This window comes from Lagenorhynchus albirostris, chromosome 10 (genome assembly GCF_949774975.1).
Source record: "Lagenorhynchus albirostris chromosome 10, mLagAlb1.1, whole genome shotgun sequence".
In the NCBI taxonomy this organism is placed as follows: Eukaryota; Metazoa; Chordata; class Mammalia; order Artiodactyla; family Delphinidae; genus Lagenorhynchus; species Lagenorhynchus albirostris.
Window position 1 is genome coordinate 47,517,441 of NC_083104.1, and position 24,537 is coordinate 47,541,977.

The following is a 24,537-nucleotide window of genomic DNA, read 5'->3' on the forward strand; positions in this document are numbered from 1 at the left end:
ATCCCGTGATCCCAGACTTCCCTGGTGGCGCAGTGGTTAAGAATCCACCTGCCAATGCAGGGGACACGGATTTGAACCCTGGTCCAGGAAGATCCCACATGCTGCCGAGCAACTAAGCCTGTGAGCCACAACTACTGAGCCTGCTCTCTCGAGTCCACGAGCCACAACTACTGAGCCCACGTGTCACAACTACTGAAGACCGTGCACCTAGAGCCCGTGCTCCGCAACGAGAAGCCACCGCAATGAGAAGCCTGTGCACTGCAACGAAGAAAAGCCCCCGCTCACCACAACTAGAGAAAGCCCGCACGCAGCAATGAAGACCCAACACAGCTAAAAATAAATAAATAAATTTATTTTTAAAAAAAAGATCCCACGATGCCACAAGCCATGCAGCCACTGGGAGCATGATGCCTACAGTTTGTGCAGCCCTTTTGCCCTTTTAGGTTCAAGCGCATTCATTCATGTGATCTTGTTTGAGAGGAACCCAGCAGAGCTGGCAGGACAGGTTTGATTCGGCCCTTAAGCTTGCTAAGAGGATAAGTAACCTTATGCTGTTTTGCACAAGAATCGCTTCAGAGGCACACTAGCTCCCTGGAGCCCAGGAGGGCCCCTCCGCCCTCACTGCCTCTCCCCTCACACTGGGCCGGTGGAGACAGCCCCCCAGCCGCCCAAAGTGCCCCCTCCTGATGACCGGAAAACCCTTCGTGCCAGTCATTCACGCCCTCCTCAGCACCATCTCTGCCCTGCTCACCTGGGCTCACTTCTCAGGGACCTTGGAAGCCTTTGGAGACCTTGGGGGAATTTCTTTTTACACTCTGGGTGGGGGGATGGAGAGGAGTGGGACTGTTTATAAAGTTCATTCTATTTAAAAAATTCTGTTGAACTAAAACATACATCCTAACAAATGTACATACATACCATAAGCTGACAGCTTGACACATTTTCACAACTAAACACACCTGTGTAACCTAGGAAACAGAGCCTCACCAGCACCCCAGAGGCCCTCCATGCCCCCCGAAAGGTAACTACTAACGATCCAGACTTCCAACAACAGCAGATGGTTTTGTCTGCTTTTGAATCTGACGTCCACGGAACCTGCCACGCGTACTTTTGGGTTTGGCTTCTTTTGCTCAGCGTTTTCATTTGTGAGATTCATCCATTTCGTTGCGCGTGGCTAAGGCTGGTTCATTTTCATTTCTGTGTAGGATCATGTCGCCTGAACACCCCACGAGGCATCTATCTTACCATCGATGGGCACTGTGTTGTTTCCAGCATGGGGTGCTAAGCACAGGGCCACCGGCAGTGTCCTCCTGCACGTCTTTAGTGAACACATGTCCACATCTCTGTCTCGCATCCACCGGGAAGTGAAGCTGCTGGGTGGACGTGTATGCAGCTTTAGTAGATGATGCCTAACAGGTTTTCAAAAAGGTTTACCTAGTGCTTATTTTTGAAGTATCCTTTTACTTATTTGGTTCAAAGGCATAAAACATATACTACACAGGATTGTCCTTAAAAGTATCATGAGGAGGCCTTCAAGCTAAGAGGGTCCAGGGGTTTTCTACCTTCTCTTGACCACGGCTGGCCCAGAGGGACAATACATCTTGGAAACCTGGACTCTCTGGTCGGCGGGTCCAACCTCCTTCAGACACCCCCCCCGCCCCCTGCCAGACCACTGCAGCGCCATCAAAAAGGGGAACTCGCTGACCTCCTAAAGCTGCCCACACTCCATAGCTCAAGTTCTTAGAAGTCCCTTCCTTCCCCATGGGCCTCCCCTGGCCCTGGTTCTGCCCTCTCCATTGCAGGGCTCTCAGTTCTGACAGTGGTTCTACATCCCCTCTCTTCCCTGTTGAAGCTGAAATGTCCAGAGCTGTGCCCCACAGGCAGATGGGGCCTGCCCAGGCTAGAAGGTGAAGGTCCAGTGATGGCCCCAGCCCAGACCTTTCCCACCTGCGTTGCCCGTGTCCTCGGGATCCAGAGCTTAGGACATTTAGTCTGCAGGTTGGAGCGTAGGGTTACAGAAAGATCTCCCAAGTCCTATAGCTCCTGGCCAAGGAGGTGAGGCTCCTGGGGACGCAGCAGAGATGCAGGAACAACCTGCCCCCTAGTCTATGCCTGTCCACAGTGCCAGTTGATCGCTTTCTCACCCCACCACCAGGAGCCAGGCTCCACGTCCCTCCTGCGCAAACAGGGCCCGTGTAATGGAGCCTTAACAGACAGTGTCCACTAGGCCTGGCCTGAAGCCCAGGAAGGGCCTCAAGCACCTCAGGGTAGGAGCAGAACCCTTAGCGCCCACCCCAGCACACAGCCCGCCAGCAGCTCACTTACTGACTCGATAGCCCAGGCCCTCGGCATGGATCTTCTTGGCCATGAACTGTCCTTCGATCAGTGCTCGAATCTCCACGCCCCAGGGGAACGCTGAGACCTGATTCCAGGAGAAAGTGGGCAGAGTGAAGGACTCTCATTGTCCACTCACTGTGTGTGTGTGTGTGTGTGTGTGTGTGTGTGTGTGTGTGTGTGGTGCGTATATATGTGGTGTATGCGTGTGTGTGGTGTCTTTTTAACAGTAGCCCAGATTCAGAGCTCATGACTCAGGCCTCCACTGGAGCTCACCCATAGTTGTGCTCTTGAACCACTAACTTGTTTGTCACACACTCGCACGCACACACACGTGCTCACGGCCTCACGCGTGTATCACTTTGGGGAGTCAGAGGATGGGAGAGCTCAGTTTCAGGCTGCCGAGGGTTCCAGTTCTGCCTCTGCCATTCAGCTCTATGACCTTGAATAAGTTAATATAAATCTTATTGAGCCTCATTTTCTTTCTTTTTTTTTTTTAACACCTTTATTGGACTATAATTGTTTACAGTGGTGTGTCAGTTTCTGCTTTATAACAAAGCGAATCAGCTATACATATACATATATCCCCATACCTCCTCTCTCTTGAGTCTCTCATTTTCTTTGTTAACAGAACTGAGGTAATGGGAGCACCTACGTTTCAGGGTTGTTAAAAAGCAGACAGCAGAGCCTGGTCAATGTAGCTGATGCTCATGAAGGGAGATCTTGTGCTGAGAACCCACCACTGTGGCGCGCCCTTTGCCCTTCCAGCTAAAGCTGAATGGCACCAACTCCAGCCTCACCCTGCTCCCCAGCCCCTGAGACCAGTGACTGACGCCACCGCTCCCTCCCTCAGGAACTGCTCCAACCCAACTCACCTGCTTTCAGTTCCTAAGCTTCTCCCTCTGCCAGGACTCCGCCCAAGCTTCCCATGTGGGAACCCTCTCATCCTTCAAGTCTGCACCTAAAGGCCACCTCCTCAGGGAGGCCCACCTGGTCACCCTATCCAAGGCAAGTCCCTGACACATGCCCTGCTTTCCCCTTCGTCGCTTTGTTCCTTCCCGTCTGAGCCACATCACACACCGTAATCGTGTGTGTGTTCGTTCACCTGTTTACATCCTCCTAGACACTGGGCTCCGTGGAGCAGGGACCCTGTTTGTCTTGTTTGCACCAATCATACATATCTGTTGATTGAAGAAACGAACGAAGAAAACTCCCTTCTTGATAAACCCAGACAGATTTACACAAAAGAGAACAGAAACCAAACTGACCCCCACCAGAAGACTGAGATGAACTCCCTATACTTTAGACAAAGCTTTCCATCTACAATACAATACGTAATACCATCATCGGCATATAATCCAACACCAACTCTGTTACACTGATTAGACAGAGTGACTTACTGAAATTCCCCAGACACCTTTTAGGGTCAGAAAAGTCTCTCAGGTCCAATCCAAAATGTGGTGATGACTCTGGTAACCATCTCACAGAAAAGTCAATTCCAAGCAGCAAGTATCAACCAAATCCCTCCTGGGAAAGGTTGCGTGGTGGAGGGCAAATAAAATAGCGGCTTTAGGGCCAGAAAGGACTGGGTTTGACCACCTCCACCACCTAGGCCCTGGTGCCTTGGGTGAGATATTCAGTTTCTCCATCTGTAAAGGGGATGAAAATACCTAATTCGCAGAGTTGCTCTGAGAGGTAAATGAGGAAGATAAAGAAACCCACATACATAGTGCCTGGAACTAAACTGTGCTCGATAAACGTCAGCAAATGTTAGTGTCTCCTGTGCCAGAGGCTCTTTCAATCAGGAGGAAATTCATCATCTGGCGATGGGAGGTGTAGGATAAGGCTCGCCAAGGAAACAGGCTCCAAGATGCTTAATGACAATCCGTGGGAGCACACGTTAGCTCAGGGAGAACACTTAGGTGTTCCACACTCCTCTTTGTGAGAAAGTACAGCGTCTGTCTTATATCTTGCTGATGCCCCAGCATTTAGAGTGCACCCTAGCACATCAACAGTATTGTTTTATTATGACAAACCCACAGTCAACATAATACTCAACAGTGAAAAGGTGAAAGCCTTCCCACTAAATTCAGGAACAAGATAAGGATGCCCACTCTCACTACTTCTATTCAACATAGTATTGGAAGTCCTAGCCACAGCAATCAGAAAAGAAAAAGAAATAAAACTGGAGGGAAGAGATAAAACTGTCACTATTTGCAGATGACATGATAATTTATATAGAGAACCCTAAAGTCTCCACACAAAAACTATTAGAACTATGGGCTTCCCTGGTGGCGCAGTGGTTGAGAGTCCGCCTGCCGATGCAGGGGACACGGGTTCGTGCCCCGGTCTGGGAAGATCCCACATGCTGCGGAGTGGCTGGGCCCGTGAGCCATGGCCGCCGAGCCTGCACGTCTGGAGCCTGTGCTCCGCAACGGAAGAGGCCACAACAGTGAGAGGCCCGTGTACCGCAAAAAAAAAAGCAAAAAAAACCAAAAAAAAAAACTATTAGAACTAATAAATGAATTCAGCATGGTAGCAGGATACAAGTTTGTTTGTTTTTGGGTTTTTTTTTTTCGGCAGCACACAGGATCTTCATTGCTGCGTGCAGGATCTTTAGTTGCGGCATGTGGAATCTAGTTCCCTGACCAGGGATCAAACCTGGGCCCCCTGCATTGGGAGCGAGGAGTCTTAGCCACTGGACCACCAGGGAAGTCCCAGGATACAAGATTAATACATAGAAATCTGCTACACTAATAATGAAATATCAGAAAGAGAAAGTAAACAAACAATCCCGTTTAAAATGGCATAAAAAATAGAACCTAGGAATAAATTTAACCAAGGAGCTTAAAGACCTATATGCTGAGAACTATAAAACATTACTAAAGGAAACTGAAGATGATTCAAAGAAATGGAAAGATATCCCACCCATGCTTTTGGATTGGAAGAATTAATATTGTTGAAATGGCCATACTACCCAAAGCAATCTACAGATTTAATGCAATCTCTATCAAAATACCCATGACATCTTTTCACAAAACTAGAACAGTCTTAAAATTTATATGGAACCACAAAACACCCAAAATTGCCAAAGCAATTTTGAGGAAAAAGAACAAGGCTGGAAGCATAACCCTTCCGGACTTCAGACTATACTACAAAGCTACAGTAAAAGAGCATGGTATTGGCACAAAAACAGACATATAGATCAATGCAACAGAATAGCGAGCCCAGAAATAAACCCACTCACCTACAGTAAATTAATCCATGACAAATGAGGCAAGAATATACAATGGAGAAAAGATAGTCTCTTCAACAAGTGGTGTTGGGAAAGCTAGACAGCCATATGTAAATCAATGAAGTTAGAACACTGCCTCACACCATACACAAAAATAAACTCAAAATGGCTTACAGACCTAAATATAAGACATGACACCATAAAACTCCTAGAAGAGAACATAGGCAAAATATTCTCTGACATAAATCATACCAATGTTTTCTCAGCTCAGTCTCCCAAAGCAAAAGAAATAAAAGCAAAAATAAACAAAGGGGATCTAATCAAACTTAAAAGCTTTTGCACAGCACAGAAAACCATCAACAAAATGAAATGACAACCTGTGGACTGGGAGAAAATATTTACAGATGATGAGACTGACAAGAGGTTAATATACAAACAGCTCATACAACTCAATATTGAAAAAACACCCAATCAAAAAATGTGTAGAAGACCTAAATAGGCATTTTTCCAAAGAATACATACAAATGGCCAACAGACACATGAAAAGATGCTCAACATCACTAATTATCACACCAGTCAGAATGGCCATCATCAAAAAGTCAACAAATAATAAATGCTAGAGAGGGTGTGGAGAAAAGGGAATCCTCCTACTGTTGCTGGGAATGTAAATTGGTGCAGCCACTATGAAGAACAGTATGGAGGGTCCTTAGAGCTACCATATGATCCAGCAATCCCACTCCTGGGCATATATCAGGGAAAACCCTAATTGGAAAAAATACGTGAAGCCCCAACGTTCACAGCAGCATTATTTACAACAGCCAAGACATGGAAACAACCCAAGTGCCCATCAGCAGATGACTGGCTTAAGAAGATATTGTATATATACAACAGAATATATATTTTTAAAAATATCTTTTGGCCACGCCACACGGCATATGGGATCTTATTCCCCAACCAAGGATCGAACCCATGCACAACTGCATTGGAAACCGAGAGTCTTAACCACTGGACCCAGGTAGGTCCCTATACAACAGAGTATTAGCCATAAAAAAGAATGAAATGTTGCCATTTGCAGCAACATGGATGGACCTAGAGAGTGGTATACTTAGTGAAGTAAGTCAGAGAAAGATAAATATCATATGATATCATTTATATGAGGAATCTAAAAATACAAATGAATCTATATACAAAACAGAAACAGACTTGCAGACATAGAAAACAAACTAATGGTTACTGGTGGGGGAGGGTGGTGGCAAATTAAGAGTATGGGATTAGATACAAACTACTTACTATACATAAAATAGATAAGCAACAAGGATTTACAGTGTAGCACAGGGAATTATATTCAATATCTTGTAATAATTTATGATGGAATATAATCTGAAAAAGAACTGAATCATTTTGCTGTACATCTGAAGCTAACACAATATTGTAAATCCACAATATTTCAATTTAAAGAAAAAAAATGTTAAATACTTGTTTTATCAATGGCTGAGTAAATGAATGAGGTCCCTAAAACTAGCATAATTTGATAGGCATTCGTTAAATAGTCAACAATGGAGCCACTGTAGCTCCAATACCAATAACACACGTACCTCATGGTTTTCTGCACTAAACCTATGACGCCCAATAATTTCAGGGGTGATCTCCATTACATCAAAATAAAAACCTGAAACAAGACCAGGAAGAGATTAGTTGTCAGTGGTCAAAAACAAAAGATCAGCTTCTCAATAGCCTTAGAAAAAAGCAGGGTGAAATGACCCTATATCCCTGTTCCCCGGGACCCCCTATCCCCTGGAGACCTGTGAATAGTCTCAGGTCCTTCTCTCCAGCAGGACGGAGGGCAAATGGAAAGGCCTAGGCTAGCTTTTCGTGGAGACAGCTCTTCCAGCTCTCATGTGGCCGCCCAGGCCAGGAGACAGCTAGCTGTCCAACTAACCCTAAAATACCAGCATGGGTTTGACCAAGGGAGGCACATCCCCTCCCTGCTCAAAAGGCCTGCCCCAATGCCGGGCACTTTTCCCAACAAGACCTCGTGTCTGGGGCAGAAAGCTGCATGTGGGCATGCACCAGGGCAGAGTAGGCACTGTGGCTGCCATCTCTGATGCTGTCACCAGGGGCTTCGAGGGGCACAGAAGATGCAGCTCTGGCCTGATCTGCCACTCCCCACCTCACTCAGATCATGGGGTCTCACGCTAGTTTTAAGGGCCATGGAGCAGAAGTGCAGACAGTCAGGGCTCCCCTTGGCTTCTCCCTGGCCCTGCCCCTCCCCGCAGCAGCTGCTGCCCCTTCACAGACCCAGGCATCCCCAAACAGCCTACCCAGGTTTCCGCTGTTCCCCATCTCTGTGGACTGCAGCGCCTTAGAGAACTCGCTCCAGGAACTGGAAGCCAACTCATCGCGGATCTTCTCTCTCATGAGGGAGCCGTTTTTAAAGCTGCAGAAGTGCACACAACCCTGAGGGAGGGACCTGGGGCTTGCTGACTGGACCCACGGGCTTTGGTGAAGAGTCCCAGGTAGAGGGGCTGCAGGTCAGGCTGGACCACAACCCCAGCCAGTGCACAGCAGGGATCTGAGGTTCCTCCTCAGGTATCAGACCCAGCGCATGTTCCTGGGAGTCACCAGGAAATGCCCTTGTCGTGGGCTCTGTTTACAGGGGAGGTTGCCACAAAGAAGCCCCAGGGAGAGACACAGCTGTGGTTTCAGCACGTTGTACCACCTGGACAAGGGGCAGGGCTGGCCAGATTTACTAGACCTACTTATTCTCCAGTGGTTCTTGGAATTTCAAGGCCAAAAACTCTCCCTTAGTAGCTTCCAGCAGGTCCCCAAATGCCTGTTTGGAGGGTGCAAAACAGACCCCTTCCATGAGAACTGTCAGGAAGCAGGATGTCCTTGCTACCATTGGTTGAAGGTCCACCATGTGCCAGACATAGCGTAACAACACTATGAAGTAAACCTCTTATTCTCCGCATTTTATGAGCAAAGTGTGGCTCAGATATGCTACGGGGTCTGCCTCAGGCCACACAGGATACAGGTGTTGGGGATGGGATCTGTATCTGGGTTTGGGAGAGACTTCAGGTCCTGGGTGCTTCCCCACCCAGCTCTGTTCTCAGCAAGACCCAGTGAGTCCCTGGGGTCTCAGCTGCCCCCAGAGCCTGCGCAGTGAGTGGAACGACCTGGGGGGCTCCACATGGTGCCAGACCTGCCCGCACCTCCTCCGCCCCACCCCACCTACCACAGGAGCGCCATGTAGTGCTGGGGGTCAACCGGGTTGCAGAAGATGTGGCCTTCCAGGGTGGGCGTGGGCTCCTGGAGCCAGAGAAACAGGGTGTCGCTGGTGCCCAGGCTGACCTGCAGACAGACGGGCAGAGGTGAAGCGGCTCCGTCTCGCCAGCTCCACGCGCCCTGACCCCCATCGCTTCACTCCTCAGGCTGCAGACCTCGGATTAAACGCCACCTCCTCAGAGAAACCTCTGTTGACCCTCCCACACCAAAGTCCAAAGTCAGCTCCCCAGATTCAGGCTCCCATGGATCCTGCGGGCCGATTCTCTAGAACTTACTACAACTACCTCTAACTCGTGGTTCGGGTGACAACGGGTTTCCCCCTAGAAGCAGAAGGGTCTGGGTTATGTCGTCATCGCTTAGGGAGCTCACAGTCCTCTAGCCCGAGGTCTGACCCTTCTGCCACTGTGCTCACCACGACCGGCCACTGTCAAGGCAGGCAGGGGACCTGTCTGCTCAGCAAAGGCAACTGACCTTCTAAGAGAGGACCTGTGGGCAGGTCCTGGGGCCTGGGTCTCCCTATCCTCTCCCTCAGCTGCCTTTTGACCCTGGAAGTCCCTCTGATAGGCAGCAAAGATGCTGCTGAGACCCAGCACCCTCGTCCCCTGGGGCAGAAAGCTGACCCTGCCTGAGGGAGGGAGTGGTCACCTTACCGCAATGTCACCTTCCTCCAGCCTCATGCCTGCCAGCGACGCTGAGAACGGGAGGGGAGCCTGTGGTTAGCAGGAGGTCACATGAGAGCCATAGAGCAAACCAGTCACCCCCCCACCCGGCCAGATGGGAGTGCAGCCCCCATCTCCCACCCCAGTCCACAAGCTAAGGAAGATGCAGGAACAGGGTGAGGCAAGGGCTCAGGACGCCCCAAGGGCTACAGGGTGGAGTCTCTGTGGTCAGGGCCTCTGATTTGGACTCAGAAACCTCATCTAAAGGGGTCCAAACTCCCCACCCACTGTTAGGCACTCCCAGGAGTGCAGAGGACCAAGGGGGCCAAGTCAAGACACCAGGATACACACGGCGGAGAAAGACAAAGGCGAGGCCGGAGTGAGAGGCTTTCCCCCACCTCAGTGGTATGGAAAGGGGCAAGGTAATGTTGACTGTCCCCTTTATGTGAGGCCCATGACCATGATGTTTATCTGCCTTCCTCACTGATACACCCTGGAACTGAAAGGTCTGCCATGTAGCAGCAGGCCTAAACGTTGAGTGAATGAATGAATGAAGGAGAAATGTGGGCAGGAACAGGTGTACTCAAACACTGCTGCTGAGGTACGATCAGCAGAGTGCCAGAGCCCTGGATTCAGGAATCCTACCTCTGAGAGCTTATCCTATAGGCCGCAGGGGTCCCCAACCCCCTACCGGTCCACACAGCAGGAGGTGAGTGGCGGGCAGGCGAGAGTGGAGCTTCATCTGCCGCTCCCCATCGCTCGCTCCCCATCGCTCGCGTTACCGCCTGATCCATCCCCCCCACACACCGTCCGCAGAAAAACTGTCTTCCATGAAACTGGTCCCCGGTGCCAAAAGGGTTGGGGACTGCTGCTATAGGGACAAGGGACAAGATAATATTTGCATGGCCTAAACGGTAGAAGCCACGCCTACCTCCATCTCCCAGCTCCATCTGAGGGACGTTGGCAAAGTAAATGCCAGGACAATGGAAACCTAAACAACCACTAATGATGTTGCACAAAAATATTGCCTTGGTTGGTTAAAATAAACTGTTTATTTATGGGCATAGGAAAAGAAGGTTGGAAGGACAGCCCTCAAAATTTTAACTGTGGGGCTTCCCCGGTGGCGCAGTGGTTGCGAGTCCTCCTGTCGATGCAGGGGACGCAGGTTCGTGCCCCGGCCCGGGAGGATCCCACATGCCACGGAGCGGCTGGACCCGTGAGACATGGCCACTGGGTCTGCGCGTCCGGAGCCTGTGCTCTGCAACGGGGGAGGCCACGGCGGTGAGAGGCCCGCGTACCGCAAAAAAAAAAAAAATTTTAACTGTGGTTATCTCTGGGTTAAGAGATTACGGATAATTTTTTTTTACATCCTTCCTTTGGTTTGTCGGTACTTAAAATTTTTTTCTGCAATGAAGAGGTATCCCTTGTGTATAAGAAAAAGAAGCATAAGACTAATGCATTACTTAAGGCAGCAGCAAAGTGAAGGTCAGATTTAGGGAGGGACCGGCTGAGGGCTACCTGCCTGGTATCTCCAACATTCAGCCTGAAACCGCAGTCCAAAAGGATGGTTTAGGAAGCTGCTTCTTTGTTGTTCCCTCTGAAACATGCCCAGAAGCTCATGCTTCTGTGGTTCAAAAGCAGGCCCATTATTCTCCCTGACATTCTTCCAGCTGATAGAGTAGGTGTAAGAATATACATTTTTCTAACCAGACTCAGAAACTTAGGAAACAAACTTACGGTTACCAAAGGGGAAAGGTGGGGGCAGGGGGGAGGGAAATACTGGGAGGTTGGGATTAACATATACACACTAATATATATAAAACAATCAACAAGGACCTACTGTCTAGCACAGAGAACTCTACTCAGTACTCTGTAATAACCTATATGAGAAAACCATCTGGAAAAGAATAGATATATGTATATGGATAACTAAATCACTTTGCTGGACACACAACATTGTATATCAACGATGCTCCAATATAAAAAAACAATGCGTTTGTTTCTAACGAGACTTGATGAAGTTACTTTCGTTTTGAAAGGCAAACAAACGTGGCCCACAAAGCATAGAACTGTCCTGAATCGGTGCTTGTGCACCATCTGTTCCTTTCTGAGGGTGACTCAGCTTTTAGGGCAGAGAGGAACTGGGGCCTGGCACCCTCCAGGAGCCAGGGCACCAGAACATGCCCACCGCAGGCCGGAGCTTCCTCTCACATCAGGCGTCCAGGGGACAGAGCGACAGGCTTCAAGCCTTGCTCCTGCAGGAGTCTGGCCACTGTCTACCAGCCTCTGTCTCACCTCACCTCAGACCAGGAACGTGAGGCTCCCTCCTCCAAAACCTGCTCTGAGTTTGGGTTTGTGCCTTGACAACAGGACTCCGTGTGAAGTTCTACAGAATCTGTGCAGGGACGGGGAGGCCCTCGTCTGGCTCCTGGGGGTTCCCTGCAGATGCCAGGGTGGAGGCCACCCCAGAAGGGAGGCACAGCCAGGACCCTGATGCAACCACAGGGGTGGCGGGGACATCCTCGCTGTGCCCTCAGCTCCAAAGCAGACAGGCCTAAAGCAGACCTAGGAGCACCACGAGTGTTACTCAGAGTGGTGGCAGAAACAGTAGTAACGGTGACTTAAATGTTTTTTCCCGGGCACAAAAAAACACATAGATACTGCAGAAAATACGGCACATAAAATCATGATGATGATGATGAATGAATTTTAACAAGACCGTCAGCCCATTTCCAGGCACACAGCTCCACTCCTAGATGCGTGTGCCTCTCTCTTTTTATTTTATTTTTGCTGTCCACATCCTCATCTATACAACCCGTAGGAAGTAAGTACAGGGAGGCTCACGGGTGTGGAAGCCAGGAGAAGGGCTGAAGTCAGACCCCGGCCTCCACCACACCCTTCCATGTGTACCTGAGACTCACTTCCTTAGAGAAGGAATGGCTGCTTCGGATGGCAACTTGGGGTAGAGTTGCCAGATAAAATATAAGACGCTCAGTCACATTTCAAGGTCAGAGAAACAATATTTGGGACACACTTACACTGAAAAATCATTTGTCATCTGAAATTCAAACATTGCCTGGGACATACTCATCCTACCTAATCATTTGTCCTTCCTCTGAATTCAAGTTTAACTGGGTGTCCTGTATTTGTATTTACTCTATCCAGCAACCCTGATTTGGTGGCCCATTAGGAAAAGGGCTGCAGAGGTGGGGTGAGGGGCAGCAGTCTGGTGGTACTCATTGTGGCCACTTGGCCTTTCTTTAGAGACCTGTCAGCCCCTCCAGGGGGGGCCTCAGGAACCCCCAGAGGAGAAGAAAAGGAGGAAGAGGAGACAAGGGGCTTGGACGAAGTCGTACCTGTAGGTCAAATGATGGGGCAGAGACTCAAAGCTGGGTCCCAGAGGAAGGGGTGGGGGAACTGAGATGTTTAGCTTGGAACAGAAAAGGCAGGTGAGCAAAATCCCACCCTTGGACGTGTTGAAACTGGAGGAGGTTTTGAACTGCTGCTAATTCTGAGGCTGAGGGTCTGGCGCTCTGGCAGCAGCCACCAGGGCCAGGCAGGCGTGTAAATAGGCTGTATTTATTCTGTCCTTGAATTTGTCTTTTCATCGCTTTTCTTCATTTTTCCTGTTTGTCTTTTCCCAAACTGATAATGTTGTAAATATTTGTTTTAAATTAGAAATTTAATAAAAATTAATGGCTGTTGCTAAAAAAAAAAGAAAAGAAAAGGCAGGTGAGGGAGGGTGGGCATTGTCTTCCTCAATCGCTGATCAGGTTTCTTTCACCTGGAGGTGCAGCACTCAGTGGCTCTTGTGGGCAGAGTCAGAGCCAAGGTGGGGCAGGTACAAGGCGTGAGAGTTCAGACCAGCAGGAGGGCAGGCACCAAGGGAGGGAGGGCCCGCCCCAGACAGGCTTCCCCAAGAAGCCCCAAGAAGCCGGCTGGCATTCTCCAGTGTCCCACAAGGACCAAGGCGGGCTACTGGGAGGGTGAAATCCCCTGAGGTACTCACCTGGGTTGTCCCCAGTGAAGGCCACCACTTTGCATCCTGGAGGAAACCCATAGCGCTGGACGAAGTAGGAAGAAATGGCCCCCTGAGGAGAGAAGGCAAGCACGCTCTGCTGAGGCAAACCCCACCTGCTCGACACAACTGTCCACACCTCGGGCCACAGGAAGGCCACAGGCCTGGGTGGGGCCTACAGTCGCATCACACCTGAGACGTCCCTCCTGTTCACAGAACGCCAGAGGAGCCCAGCACAGGGCTGCAACCACGCACGTGAGGTCATCCCACTGCCTTGAAGCCCACTTAATTTTGAGATTCAAAGCAACTAGAACAGACCAGTTCCCATTGTGGACTTGCTCTGTAAGCTCCAAATTATGGATGTAGCATTAAAAATAAAGAAATAGGGCTTCCCTGGTGGCGCAGTGTTTGAGAGTCCGCCTGCCGATGCAGGGGACGTGGGTTCGTGCCCCAGTCTGGGAAGATCCCACGTGCCGCGGAGTGGCTGGGCCCGTGAGCCATGGCCGCTGAGCCTGAACATCCGGAGCCTGTGCTCCGCAGCGGGAGAGGCCACAGCAGTGAGAGGCCCTCATACCGCAAGAAAAGTAAAATAAAATAAAAATAAAAATAAAGAAATAACAGGAGGAAATCATTAAGCAAACTCATAGAAGTAGATAATGCCTTGCACACACGCTCTATCAGTCAGATTAAGAGTCATTGGACACATTTGTGCAGAGGTCAACGTTCTAAAGAAAATAAAGCAAGGAAAGGCTTCCACCAGGAACCACAGCTCTCAGGGCCCCTCCAAGACCGCCTGTGGGATCAGAGGGCAGGGATAACTTCTGGACAGACCTACAGTCTTCAGAGGGCACGGTTATGAAAAGAAAGCATTTTAACCCCTTTCCCTGTCTTGGTTCCAAAAGTGTAAAATAAATGGTGGGATTTCCTGGTGTCTGGGAAGAACATTTTACTCCATCCAGCCAACTTTCGGATTTACATCAGAATAAATCCATCTCCTGGGAGATAATTGTCTTGGCCTCTGTTGCCTCAGAAAACAGAGCCTGAGTCAGGGCTTGTGCAGGTGGCTTATTTGGGGAAGTAACCCCAGGAAATGAGAAGGGGACAGGGAAGAATGAAACAGGAAAGGGGCGAAAGCCCACCCCAGGGTCCTCTGTGGAGCTGGTCATGGCTGTGAGCTGCATCTGAGGAGCTGCATGAAATGCATGGGGGGGACTGTCCACCTGGGGGTGGAACAGGGAGCAGCTCTCCGTAGCTCCCCACCAGTGAAGGGCACACGTGGGGTACTAACTCCCTGACCCTCCAGGCTGGCAGAGCACAACTGTGGAGTCCCAGAAGGCTCTGGGCAGAAGTGAGGCAAATGAGATGCAGCTCAGGCAGGGTTCTGCTAGGCGACACCTGCGTGAAGCCACAACAGCTGGCAAAGAAGTGGGCTGGGAGGATGCAAGGTGGGAAGCATCTGCTACACTATATCTCCAAATATTTTCCTGCAGAAAAGGAGAGAAAGCCATTTGGGCACCACCTTCAGAAAAAGGGATGACAGAAAACATGGATTTTGCTTGTTTCCCCCCATCACGTGGGTACCTATGTTACAAATGAAAATACACTTTTCACCATCCGTTCTTTTCCATTCCTCAAGCTGCTGGTGTCTGCACGGGCTACCTCTTGGAGGCATGCGTTCCTGGCATAAGGCAAACAAAGCCGGTTGCCGTGGACAAAACACCGCTCTCCATCTCACTTGAAACTAAAAGCCGTGTGTGGAATACCAGTCCCAGAGGCTTGGCTGTTTTCTGTTAGCCCTTCCTTTTTCTTTCTGCTGTGCATCAGCCTGCCTGGGTCCTGAACTGTCTGCTTCTACAGGGCAGGACACCCTTAACTTAAGCTCTGTGCGCTGGCCTCACGGCACCCTCTGGATGATGACGATTTGGCTTTGAGATTCTGCTCATGGTGGCAAGGGCTGTTTTCAGCAGGTCACTGTTCATCTCAGAAAGGGCTTCTGTGGTTGGGACTCCACACGTGAGGAGTGAGGCACTCGTGATAGCCTGGTTCTCCTGGTGGCCCACCCCTCCCAGCTCTGTGACTCTCCCCGGGACTCAGGGGCCCTTGTCCTTCCTTCGCAGCCAACGCTCTGCACCACCCAGGGGTTCTGCTTGCTCTGGCTGTGGGGCACATGCTCCCCGCCAAAGGGCCGAGTGCAGGGCCCAACCAAGAACTTAGCCGGCCAACTAGGGGAAACCAGGGCGTGGACAGTCAGTGTCTATTCCGAATGTGGGTGCCACACTGATGGTTAAAGGTTTTTTGTTTTTAATAAATTTATTTATTTATTTATTTTGGGCTGCATTGGGTCTTTGTTGCTGCACACGGGCTTTCTCTAATTGCGGCGAGTGGGGGCTACTCTTTGTTGCAGTGCATGGGCTTCTCGTTGTGGTGGCTTCTCTTGCTGCAGAGCACAGGCTCTAGGAGTGCGGGCTTCAGTAGTTGTGGCACGCAGGCTCAGCAGTTGTGGCTTGCGGGCTCAGTAGTTGTGGCTCGCGGGCTCTAGAGCACAGGCTCAGTAGTTGTGGTGCACGGCCTTAGTTGCTCTGCGGCATGTGGGATCTCTGGGACCAGGGCTCAAACCCATGTTCCCTGCATTGGCAGTTGGATTCTTAACCACTGCACCACCAAGGAAGTCCCTGGTTAAAGCTTTTTAATTGAATTGTTTAGTTTTTTGCTGTTAAGTTGTATGAGTTCTTTATATATGTATTGGATATTAACCCTTTATCAGATATATAGTTTGCAAATATTTTCTCTCATTTGATAGGTTGCCTTTTCACTTTGTTGACCGTTTCCTTTGCTGTGTAGAAGCTTTTTACTTTGATGTAGTTATTGCACCTGAGTACAAGACACTGAAACAGACATTTTGCTCTGAATCACGTCAAATACTTATCTTGTACTAGACAAAGTCACATGTGTGTGTGCCCGTGTGTAAATGGATGGATGTGTGTGTGTGTGTGTGTGTGTGTGTGTGTGTGTGTGTGTATACTACACAGCTTCCCCAGTAGCTGCCAGCTCTCCAGTGAGCCGCGTCACTGGGCAGGGAACCTACCACAACCGAGCATGACGGCACCGGCAGGCCGAGCTTCTCTTCTAGATGAGGTGCACAGGCACCAAGGCAAGCCTGCGACCAGACTTTGTCCTGGATCCGCAACAAGTTCATTCCAGAACCTAAGGAAGGAAGGAAACAAGAAAGAGAAATCTCAGAAAGGGACCTTCTGTAAAAATGCACAAATCTGGCCGAGAGTGGATCATTCTTGCAGCAAACGTATACCTGGAGCTCTTTCCCGATGGAACGTATACAACGTGCCTGGGTAACTCTGGAACCAGAGAGCCAGAGGTCAGCAGGGCCCTTAGAAACACATGCCTCCACCCCCCCAAACATTCCTCACGGGCTTAAATCCCACAGTTAGCCTGGAAATCCATTGCTCTAAGACCTGGCTGAGGGAGGGGAGCTCCCACCAATGTCACCTAGGATGGCTCTGCGTGTCCCCTGGGGTTCAAGGCTAGAGGCAGCCCTGGCACTGATGTGGGTCAGCTCTCAGGGATTTCCCAATCACATCTAACTTTCTGAGGAAAGCTCTCGGACGCCTCTAAACTTCCTCATGCTCGTCACTAAGATCCGCTAAGTCTTCCCTAAAACGATCTACTTCTCCCAAGGTTCTCCTGAGGATGGGGAGGGGGGAGAACCCAGAGCTCAGGTGGACAGCCCTCCTCCTCTATGGGCCCAGGTGGAGGCAGGCAGGTGGGCTGGGTGCTGCTAGAGCCCCGTGCCCATGTGAGATGGTCAGACTGCTGGTAAATGAAGAGGTGACTTCTGGACACAGGGGAGTGGGTGGAGACCCAGCTGAGGCTGAAGCTCAGGAATGTCTAGTGCAACAACGTAACGTTCCCCAGCAGCACTTAGAGGCTGGCTGGGGTGAGTGTGGAGGACACAGGTGGATACAGGCTATTCCACGGGTAGGGCTCTGCTGGTCTGAGCTCCAAGGAGCTGGGTTCCTGTGTGGGATGAAGCTTTTCTTCTCCAGATTGTGAGTGAAGCTTCGGGACCGTTCCTTAGTCACCCTCCGTGCCCTGAAAACTAGACTAGCGTCTGGTACACGACAGCACTCACACACTTCAGCTGAGCTCCCGGAGACTCGGAGCGACTCGAGGCTCTTCTGAGGCCACCCTCCCAGGCCAGGACTCTTGCTCTGCATTCTCCTCTCTCCATGCTAGTCTCACCCAAGAGCTCCTTCAGCAACCTCCTCCCAGCTCTCCTTCTCCACTGGCATCGTTTGCATTTATTTATTTGTTTGTTTGTTTATTTATCAGAGTATAGTTGCTTTACAATGTTGTGTTAGTTTCTACCGTTCAGCACAGTGAATCAGCCATACATATACACATATCCCCTCTTTTTTGGATTTCCTGATCATTTAGGTCACCACAGAGCACTGAGTAGAGTTCCCTGTGCTAAACAGAAGGTTCTCATTAGTTATCTGTTTTATACATAGTATCTGCATTTATTTTTGTTAGGGTTTTGATTCCAGAAGCTCACCACTCTCATGAGTTCCCCAAATGTGGACAAAAACTTCAATAAGTTACTCCTTGTGGGAGCCAGGCTCCAAGATGATCCCTACTCATCCCCTAGTGTTCACACCGTTGAGGTCCCCTCTCCCTGTTCCCGTAGGCCTGTGTGACCAGGGACAGGGATGTACATCACTCCCAAGATCATGTGAAAGACTCTGCAGCTTCTGCTTGGCCGCTGTCTCCTCTCACCCCTCGCTTGGGGTGAATCCAGCTCCCATATGGGGGAGGGGCTCACGTGGCAAGGAACTGAGGCCTCTGGCCCACGGTCACGTGCGTGGCCTGGAAGTGGATCCTCCAGCCCCAGTCAAGCCTTTAAGTGACCGCAGCGCTGGCGGCCAGCTTGAGTGCCACCTCCTAAGAGACCCTAGGCCAGAACCATCCAGAGAAGCCCCTCCCTGATTACTGACCTTCAGAAACTCTGTGAGATAATAAACATTTATGACTCTCAGCTGCTAAGCGCTGGGGCCATTTGTTACACCGCAAAAGATAATACACTCCCTTCTTGGCAACAGACGGTAGGGCTGGAAGACTGGCACCCACGCGGGTGCATGGGGCTCAGGCTGCCCGCACGCCCGCTAAACAGACCCACACCATGGACGCTGAAGACTTACCGTCACTGTAGTCAATAGGAGAGTGAGACCCAAGGAACAGAGAAGCAGCAAAACTACTGACCAAGGAAATTCTCTGCAGAAGAGAGAAACACAGTGAGATTTATGACTCACTTCCATCAACAACTGACTGCTTCTGACACACACACAACAGGACAAGAGTTTTATACTGGGGAGGGAGGTAGAAATTTCGGGCACGATGCCCCAGCAATGTGAGGGACTGAGTATCCCTCAGTCCTTCAGGGCATTTTGAGTGGCTGGAACACCAAGAAGTGACTCCTCAGGAAAGCCCCTTGCTCTGCAGTTTCTGACAAGCCATAAAACCGTCAAGTTCAAAACGAAAAAAAAAAAAAAAGGGAGTTCCCTGGTGGGAAGGATTCCGGGTTTTCACTGCCTGGGGTCTGGGCTTGATCCCTGGTCAGGGAACTAAGATCCTGCAAGCTGCGAGGCACTGCCACAAATAAAAACCAACAACAAACCAACCAACTACAAAACCTGATAAAAAAGCCACGCTTAGGGAAGCAGGTTTTCACCCAGAATCCATATGCCAGGGAGTGTGGTGCCCTGATTTCCCTCCTCCATGTCTGTGGTCTTTATATCTAGTCACAGAGGAAGTGGGCTGCGTCGCCACAGGATTCAGAAACAACAAACACAGTCTCAGGGGTTCAGAATGAGAAGGGAAAGCCGGCCCCTCAGAAGCCAGAGGCGCCAAACATGAACGGGAGGAACTGATAATGGATTCTAAACGTCACCCTGAGGGTCTCTGCTTCCACGTGGGAATCACGGGCCCTTGGACCGGGGGAGAGAATGCCATCACCTCCTGTCCCCAGTTGGGCCACCTTTGTTCCACACATAGAATTCAGAGAATTTGTATCACCCCCTCCCCCCAAAACCTTCATTAACGGCTAAAGCTGCCCAGTAATGTGGAACCTTGAATCACTAAATTAGAAACTGCACGTTAACGTCCAAGGTTTAAAAGGCAATTTGGTTTAACACAAGCTGATCATTTTCTAATTACTCAGAGAGAAAAATCACTAGCCACGATGTTGAGCTGCTTCTCAGGCAGCATTAAGTGCTGGCTTTCAGCAACTGTGGACCAAGGAATGAACCTGGGTTCCTGGCTCTGGTTGGAGGGCCACAGCTGGAGACATTGGTCCAGCCTTACAAATTTCCTAAGAAAACAATGACCCCACACCAATCAAATGCAGGTAACCATCCTGCATTAACCACAGAAATTGAGCAGACAGAGCCTAAGGGCACCCAGATCTCCTACTCAGGTGGTCCCAGGAAGCCACCAGTCCCCCTGCTCCCACCCTGACCCTGACCTCCACCTTTCTGGTCAGGAGAGCCCCGGAATTCTCTTTCCCACAATTCCGTTCTTTCCCTCCTCTTTGGAAAAAGCCTGACAATGAGAATAAAAGCAAATTGAATATATATCATCTTTAATGTCTGCTAATCAATGTTTTTAGCCCATGCACATGAGATTTATTTATGCTAAGTTATAAAAGGAATTCAACTGTGACTTTCAATCAAAGAGGAATGTTTAGGGACTTCCCTGGCGGTCCAGTGGTTAAGACTTCGCCTTCCAATACAGGGGGTTCGATCCCTGGTTGGGGAGCTAAGATCCCACATGCCTCGCAGCCAAAAAACTAGAAACAGAAGCAATATTGTAACAAATTCAAAAAAGACTTTAAAAATGGTCCACATCAAAAAAAAAAAAAATCTTAAAAAAAAAAAGAGAAAAAAAAAAAAAGAGGAACGTTCAACCAACCTCTGTGTGTGAGTAGGCCTCGGGGTTCTGCTGGTAAAGCTTTGCAATCTGGTTTCCTGTAAATCGCTGGAAAAAGAGTGTAAATTCTTAAAAACCCAAATCCTACAGGGAATGATCAACTTCGTAAAGTTCGTGTAGCACGCTCTGAAGATTAGTTAGCATGACGAGAGCTTAAGGCCTCAAATCTGGAAATGTTTGACATCTGCTGAGCATCCTTAGTAATAACCTCGCTCCTCACACAGGAGGGTGTCTGCTCTGACCAAGGGCACCCATGCAGGGAACTCAGGTATTATCCCCACCCACATTCTTCTTCCTTAAGGCAACCCAAGTGGGGTTGGTCCTATCCCCCAAACCTCTGCCCCAGGGAGTATCAAATTACCCCAGCGGCCAATAGCAGCCACCCTAGGGGATGGGGTGGGACCATGGATGAAGCCAACAGGAAAGAGGCACTCTTATTTTTTTTACTTTCTCAGGAGCTGCACTAAGCATCTTACAAGCACTGACTCCTTTCAGCTCCCAAACTACCCAAAATGTAAGTGCTATTTTTATCTCCAGGTTAAAGAGGCTGAAACTGAGATGCCATCGTCACCCGCATACACAGCACAGCCTGGGTCACACGTCAGCTCTGACCTGGGAGGGCTGAGGCGCGACAGGAGGTCTGCCCGTGCTCGCTGAGCGGCACACGTGGCCTTGCTCAGAATGGCTCCACAGGGGTGGCACCCACACAGCCTCACGTGATCCCCACAGGCACAGGTCACCAGCCGTGTCCTCCCAGACACCCAGGGAGAAGGCACCAGAGCCAGCAACCAGACCTTCCTCCTGGCCCAGCCCGTCCCCAGCCCGTGGCGGGCGTCACCCACCTCATAGGCGCGGGACCCGGTGAGGCAGCTGAGAGCCTGGGCCCCACCCACGGTGGCCTCCAGCTGGCGGCACTGGGCTGTGGTGCTGGAGTCCATCCACACCGGGCAGTCACTGATGGAGAAACAGGCCTGGAAAGAAGGGGCAGAGGCACAGGCATGAGCTCCGCCCACTGACTCTGGGGGCCGCCCTGGCGCTGGCAGTCACGCCCATCACAACAGCTGTGGACGCCTCTTCCCTGGATGTGACCTTGGAAGACCCACGGGCAAGCCCTTCATGTCCAAACCTCGGCCCGGCCTAGCGGGGTCTCTCCCCAGAAAGCTCAAGGTGGAAGGTTCTGGCGAGGACACCTGAGCACCACAGGCCAATACCAGAGATGGGCGGTGAAGGGCCAGAGCTGCAGCAAAGGGCAGCTTGGCGGGGGCCTGTGGAGCCTGGGAGAAAAGGAGACGCCAGAGCCTACCTTCCCAGCATCACCGGGAGGCATCACGTCCCAGGGGGAGATTCCTGAGGGGGGAACTCGCAACAGAGTCCTGCTGGGCTGGAGGGGACCAGTGTGATGTGGGCTGTTAGCACCTGAGCCTCTGTCCAGACAGCAGGGATGTCTGTGGCAGGCAGGCAGGGAAGACCACGCTCACAGGCCTGCTGCCCAAGCCAACTTCCCACACCCTTGACGATGCACAAAAGCCCCAGGCTTCAGGGCCCACAGGATTCGGGGCCCTTCTCCCCCCTACACAAGTTTCTCAGACTCCCACAGCATGGCCAGTTACCTGCAGCTGCTCGTGCAACAGGAGGTCCGGTGACAAGCTTGCCAGAACCTGGCTGGCCCCAGCCTTCCAGTACACGCTTCCATGTTGCTGCCGAGGGAAAACCCAAGCCCATGTTCACGTGGCCGTGGCCACACACCTGTGTCAGCCTCCTGGAGACCCAGAAAGACCCCAGACCACACGCCAAAGAACTGGACTCCAAGCCTGCCCCGCCACTTGTAAGTCGCAGAGGTCAACACCTTTATGAGACTTGGCTTTCATTTCTATAATATGGGGAGGAACTCTGCCCTGTCCACCTCAAAACTTGTAGGAAGGGTCCAAGAAAGAACTATCGGTCTGGATTTTGGTGGCTTTGTAAAACTGTACTTAAATATATTGCTCATAATATTACCTGACATTCACTCATTCATTCACTTACCCATTATTCATTCAACAAACATTGATGGATCACTCAGATCGTGCCAGGCATGGGACAGATGACTAGGGTAGTATTGTCGCTACTCTGCAGGATACTGGAGTTGAGTCAGGGAAAAGGACACAAACGGACAAAACCCTATTAAGTGCAGTGGCAGGACTGTGGGAACACAGAGGAGGGGAGGGGCATCTAGCCAGCTGGGGGTGCAGGTGGGTAGAAGTGGACGTGATAATTAGGGAAGGATCCCGGAGTTGAGGGTGGAGGTGCTCCACGCAGAGAGTAACCACAGCTGAGAGAGGCTGGCAGGTGCACGGAAGGGGTCTGAGGCTGGGGCGGGGGGCAGTAGGGACTGGACGGGGAGGTGACAGCCTGAGCCTTGACATCCATGCTCGGGGAGGCTGGGGTTTGTCTTGGGGTGGTGAGAACTCTGGATTGGCAGGGGAGTGACATGGCCAGGGCTGAATGTATGAAAGGGCTTGTGGGAGTCATGGAGCAGGTAGGTTGGAGGAAGGGAGGAGAAGCAGAGGCCCAGAGAAAAATGATGGGTACTAGGCCTGGGGCAACAGAGGCGGAGTTGGAGAAGAAGGGGCAGACTCAAGAGCCATGTACAAATCAGCAGCACGAGGGGACCCCCTGGATGTAAGGGTGGGAAGATGGAGGGGTCAGGAATGACACCTGGGTTATGGCCCCAGTGGAGAAGGAGAACTCCCCAAGAGAGGGCACCGGAGGAGGACATCGGGGGAAAGACAGTGTGCTCAGTCTGGGACATGATAAGTTTGGGGTATTCCTGGGACACCCGGCCAAAGGGGCGGAGGGGATGTCTGGGAGGGAGAGGGTGTCCAGGCCTGGGGTTCCGGTGAGAGATGTGGACAAGATCACCAGGGACTCTGTTTAGTGTAACAAGGACACAATCAATACACTCCTGTTAGGTCAGGGGAAGAAGAGGCATCTTCAGAAGCATCAGTAAGTGCTCTCTAATGAGGATGTGAAGACACGCTAATCCAGCATGGAGCAAAGTGATTCGGAGGATAACACTGGACTTGAATCCTGACTCCTCCTAGCAGCTATGTGACCTTGGGCAAGTGACATCACCACTTGGTGCCTCTGTTTCCCTGTGTAAATGGCAGTGATAATAAAAGCAGCTAAAGCTTGAAGTTTTTTTGCCCTGTCCTATGTATTTAACATTCACATTGACCCTACGGCACATGGATTAAGTTAGTGCATGTCAAATGCTCAGTACTGCACCTGCCATACACTAAGTGCTCCATTGTTACTAATATCTCTACTACTAAAACTGCTATCATTATTAGCATGATTTCTGACTTTGTTTTTACTTCCAAGAAACAGAAAAGCAATTTTGTGCCCTCAAACAGTCATAGTACATTCATGTCAAATACTTCCTCTTCCCCTTAGAGGACCTCTATCCGGTGCCTCCTCACCCTGTGTCCTATTTTGTATAACGCTTAATTGTAAAAACTGTCTCAAATCCTTTTGCAAGGAGGGAAGTGATATATCCACCAAGGTGAAACAGCTATACGGATTTTCACTGCAACAACATGTGCGCTGTGGCTTTCAAGAACAAGCAACTTCCCTCGAGGGAAGCTGTCACCTCAGCACCTGCACCGCTGCCCAAGACAGACGCCCTTATGCCATAGACAGAGGCTGCAGCAAACAAACCTGGCCCGCCCCAGACAAGGCGAGGACTTGAGAGAAGTCAAAGCCTGAAGCCTTCATCTTCTCCAAGATGATATCCAAAGCCTGAGAAGAAACACAGAATCCACTGTGACTGTCCTGAACCACGGAACCAGGCTAACACACAAGCCTTGATTTGGACTGTAAGTGCCTGCCCTTCCAGCGGAGGCAGAGAAGGAACTGAGGCCTCGGGATTTGGAAGCACTAGAATAAATACATCAATTAAACAAGTAGGCATCAAGCAAACAAAAAAGTGAGCTATGCTAAAAATATTTTAAATAAATGGAATCAGA

The 24,537-nt window shown here is 50.4% G+C and overlaps 1 protein-coding gene across 1 annotated transcript in view; it reads right to left on the reverse strand.

Moving 5' to 3' along the window:
- The window catches only part of XYLB (xylulokinase), a 43,659-nt gene that overhangs the window by 13,066 nt on the left and 6,056 nt on the right, over positions 1-24,537 (reverse strand). The window contains exons 4-15 of the mRNA XM_060162327.1: positions 24,230-24,310; positions 22,141-22,227; positions 21,373-21,501; positions 20,513-20,578; positions 18,745-18,817; positions 16,617-16,735; positions 13,523-13,604; positions 9,505-9,545; positions 8,805-8,920; positions 7,891-8,006; positions 7,165-7,238; positions 2,326-2,422 (exon numbers count right to left, since the gene is read on the reverse strand). Coding sequence (XP_060018310.1) covers positions 2,326-2,422; positions 7,165-7,238; positions 7,891-8,006; positions 8,805-8,920; positions 9,505-9,545; positions 13,523-13,604; positions 16,617-16,735; positions 18,745-18,817; positions 20,513-20,578; positions 21,373-21,501; positions 22,141-22,227; positions 24,230-24,310 — 1,081 coding nt within the window. The remainder of the gene's footprint in view (positions 1-2,325; positions 2,423-7,164; positions 7,239-7,890; positions 8,007-8,804; positions 8,921-9,504; positions 9,546-13,522; positions 13,605-16,616; positions 16,736-18,744; positions 18,818-20,512; positions 20,579-21,372; positions 21,502-22,140; positions 22,228-24,229; positions 24,311-24,537) is intronic.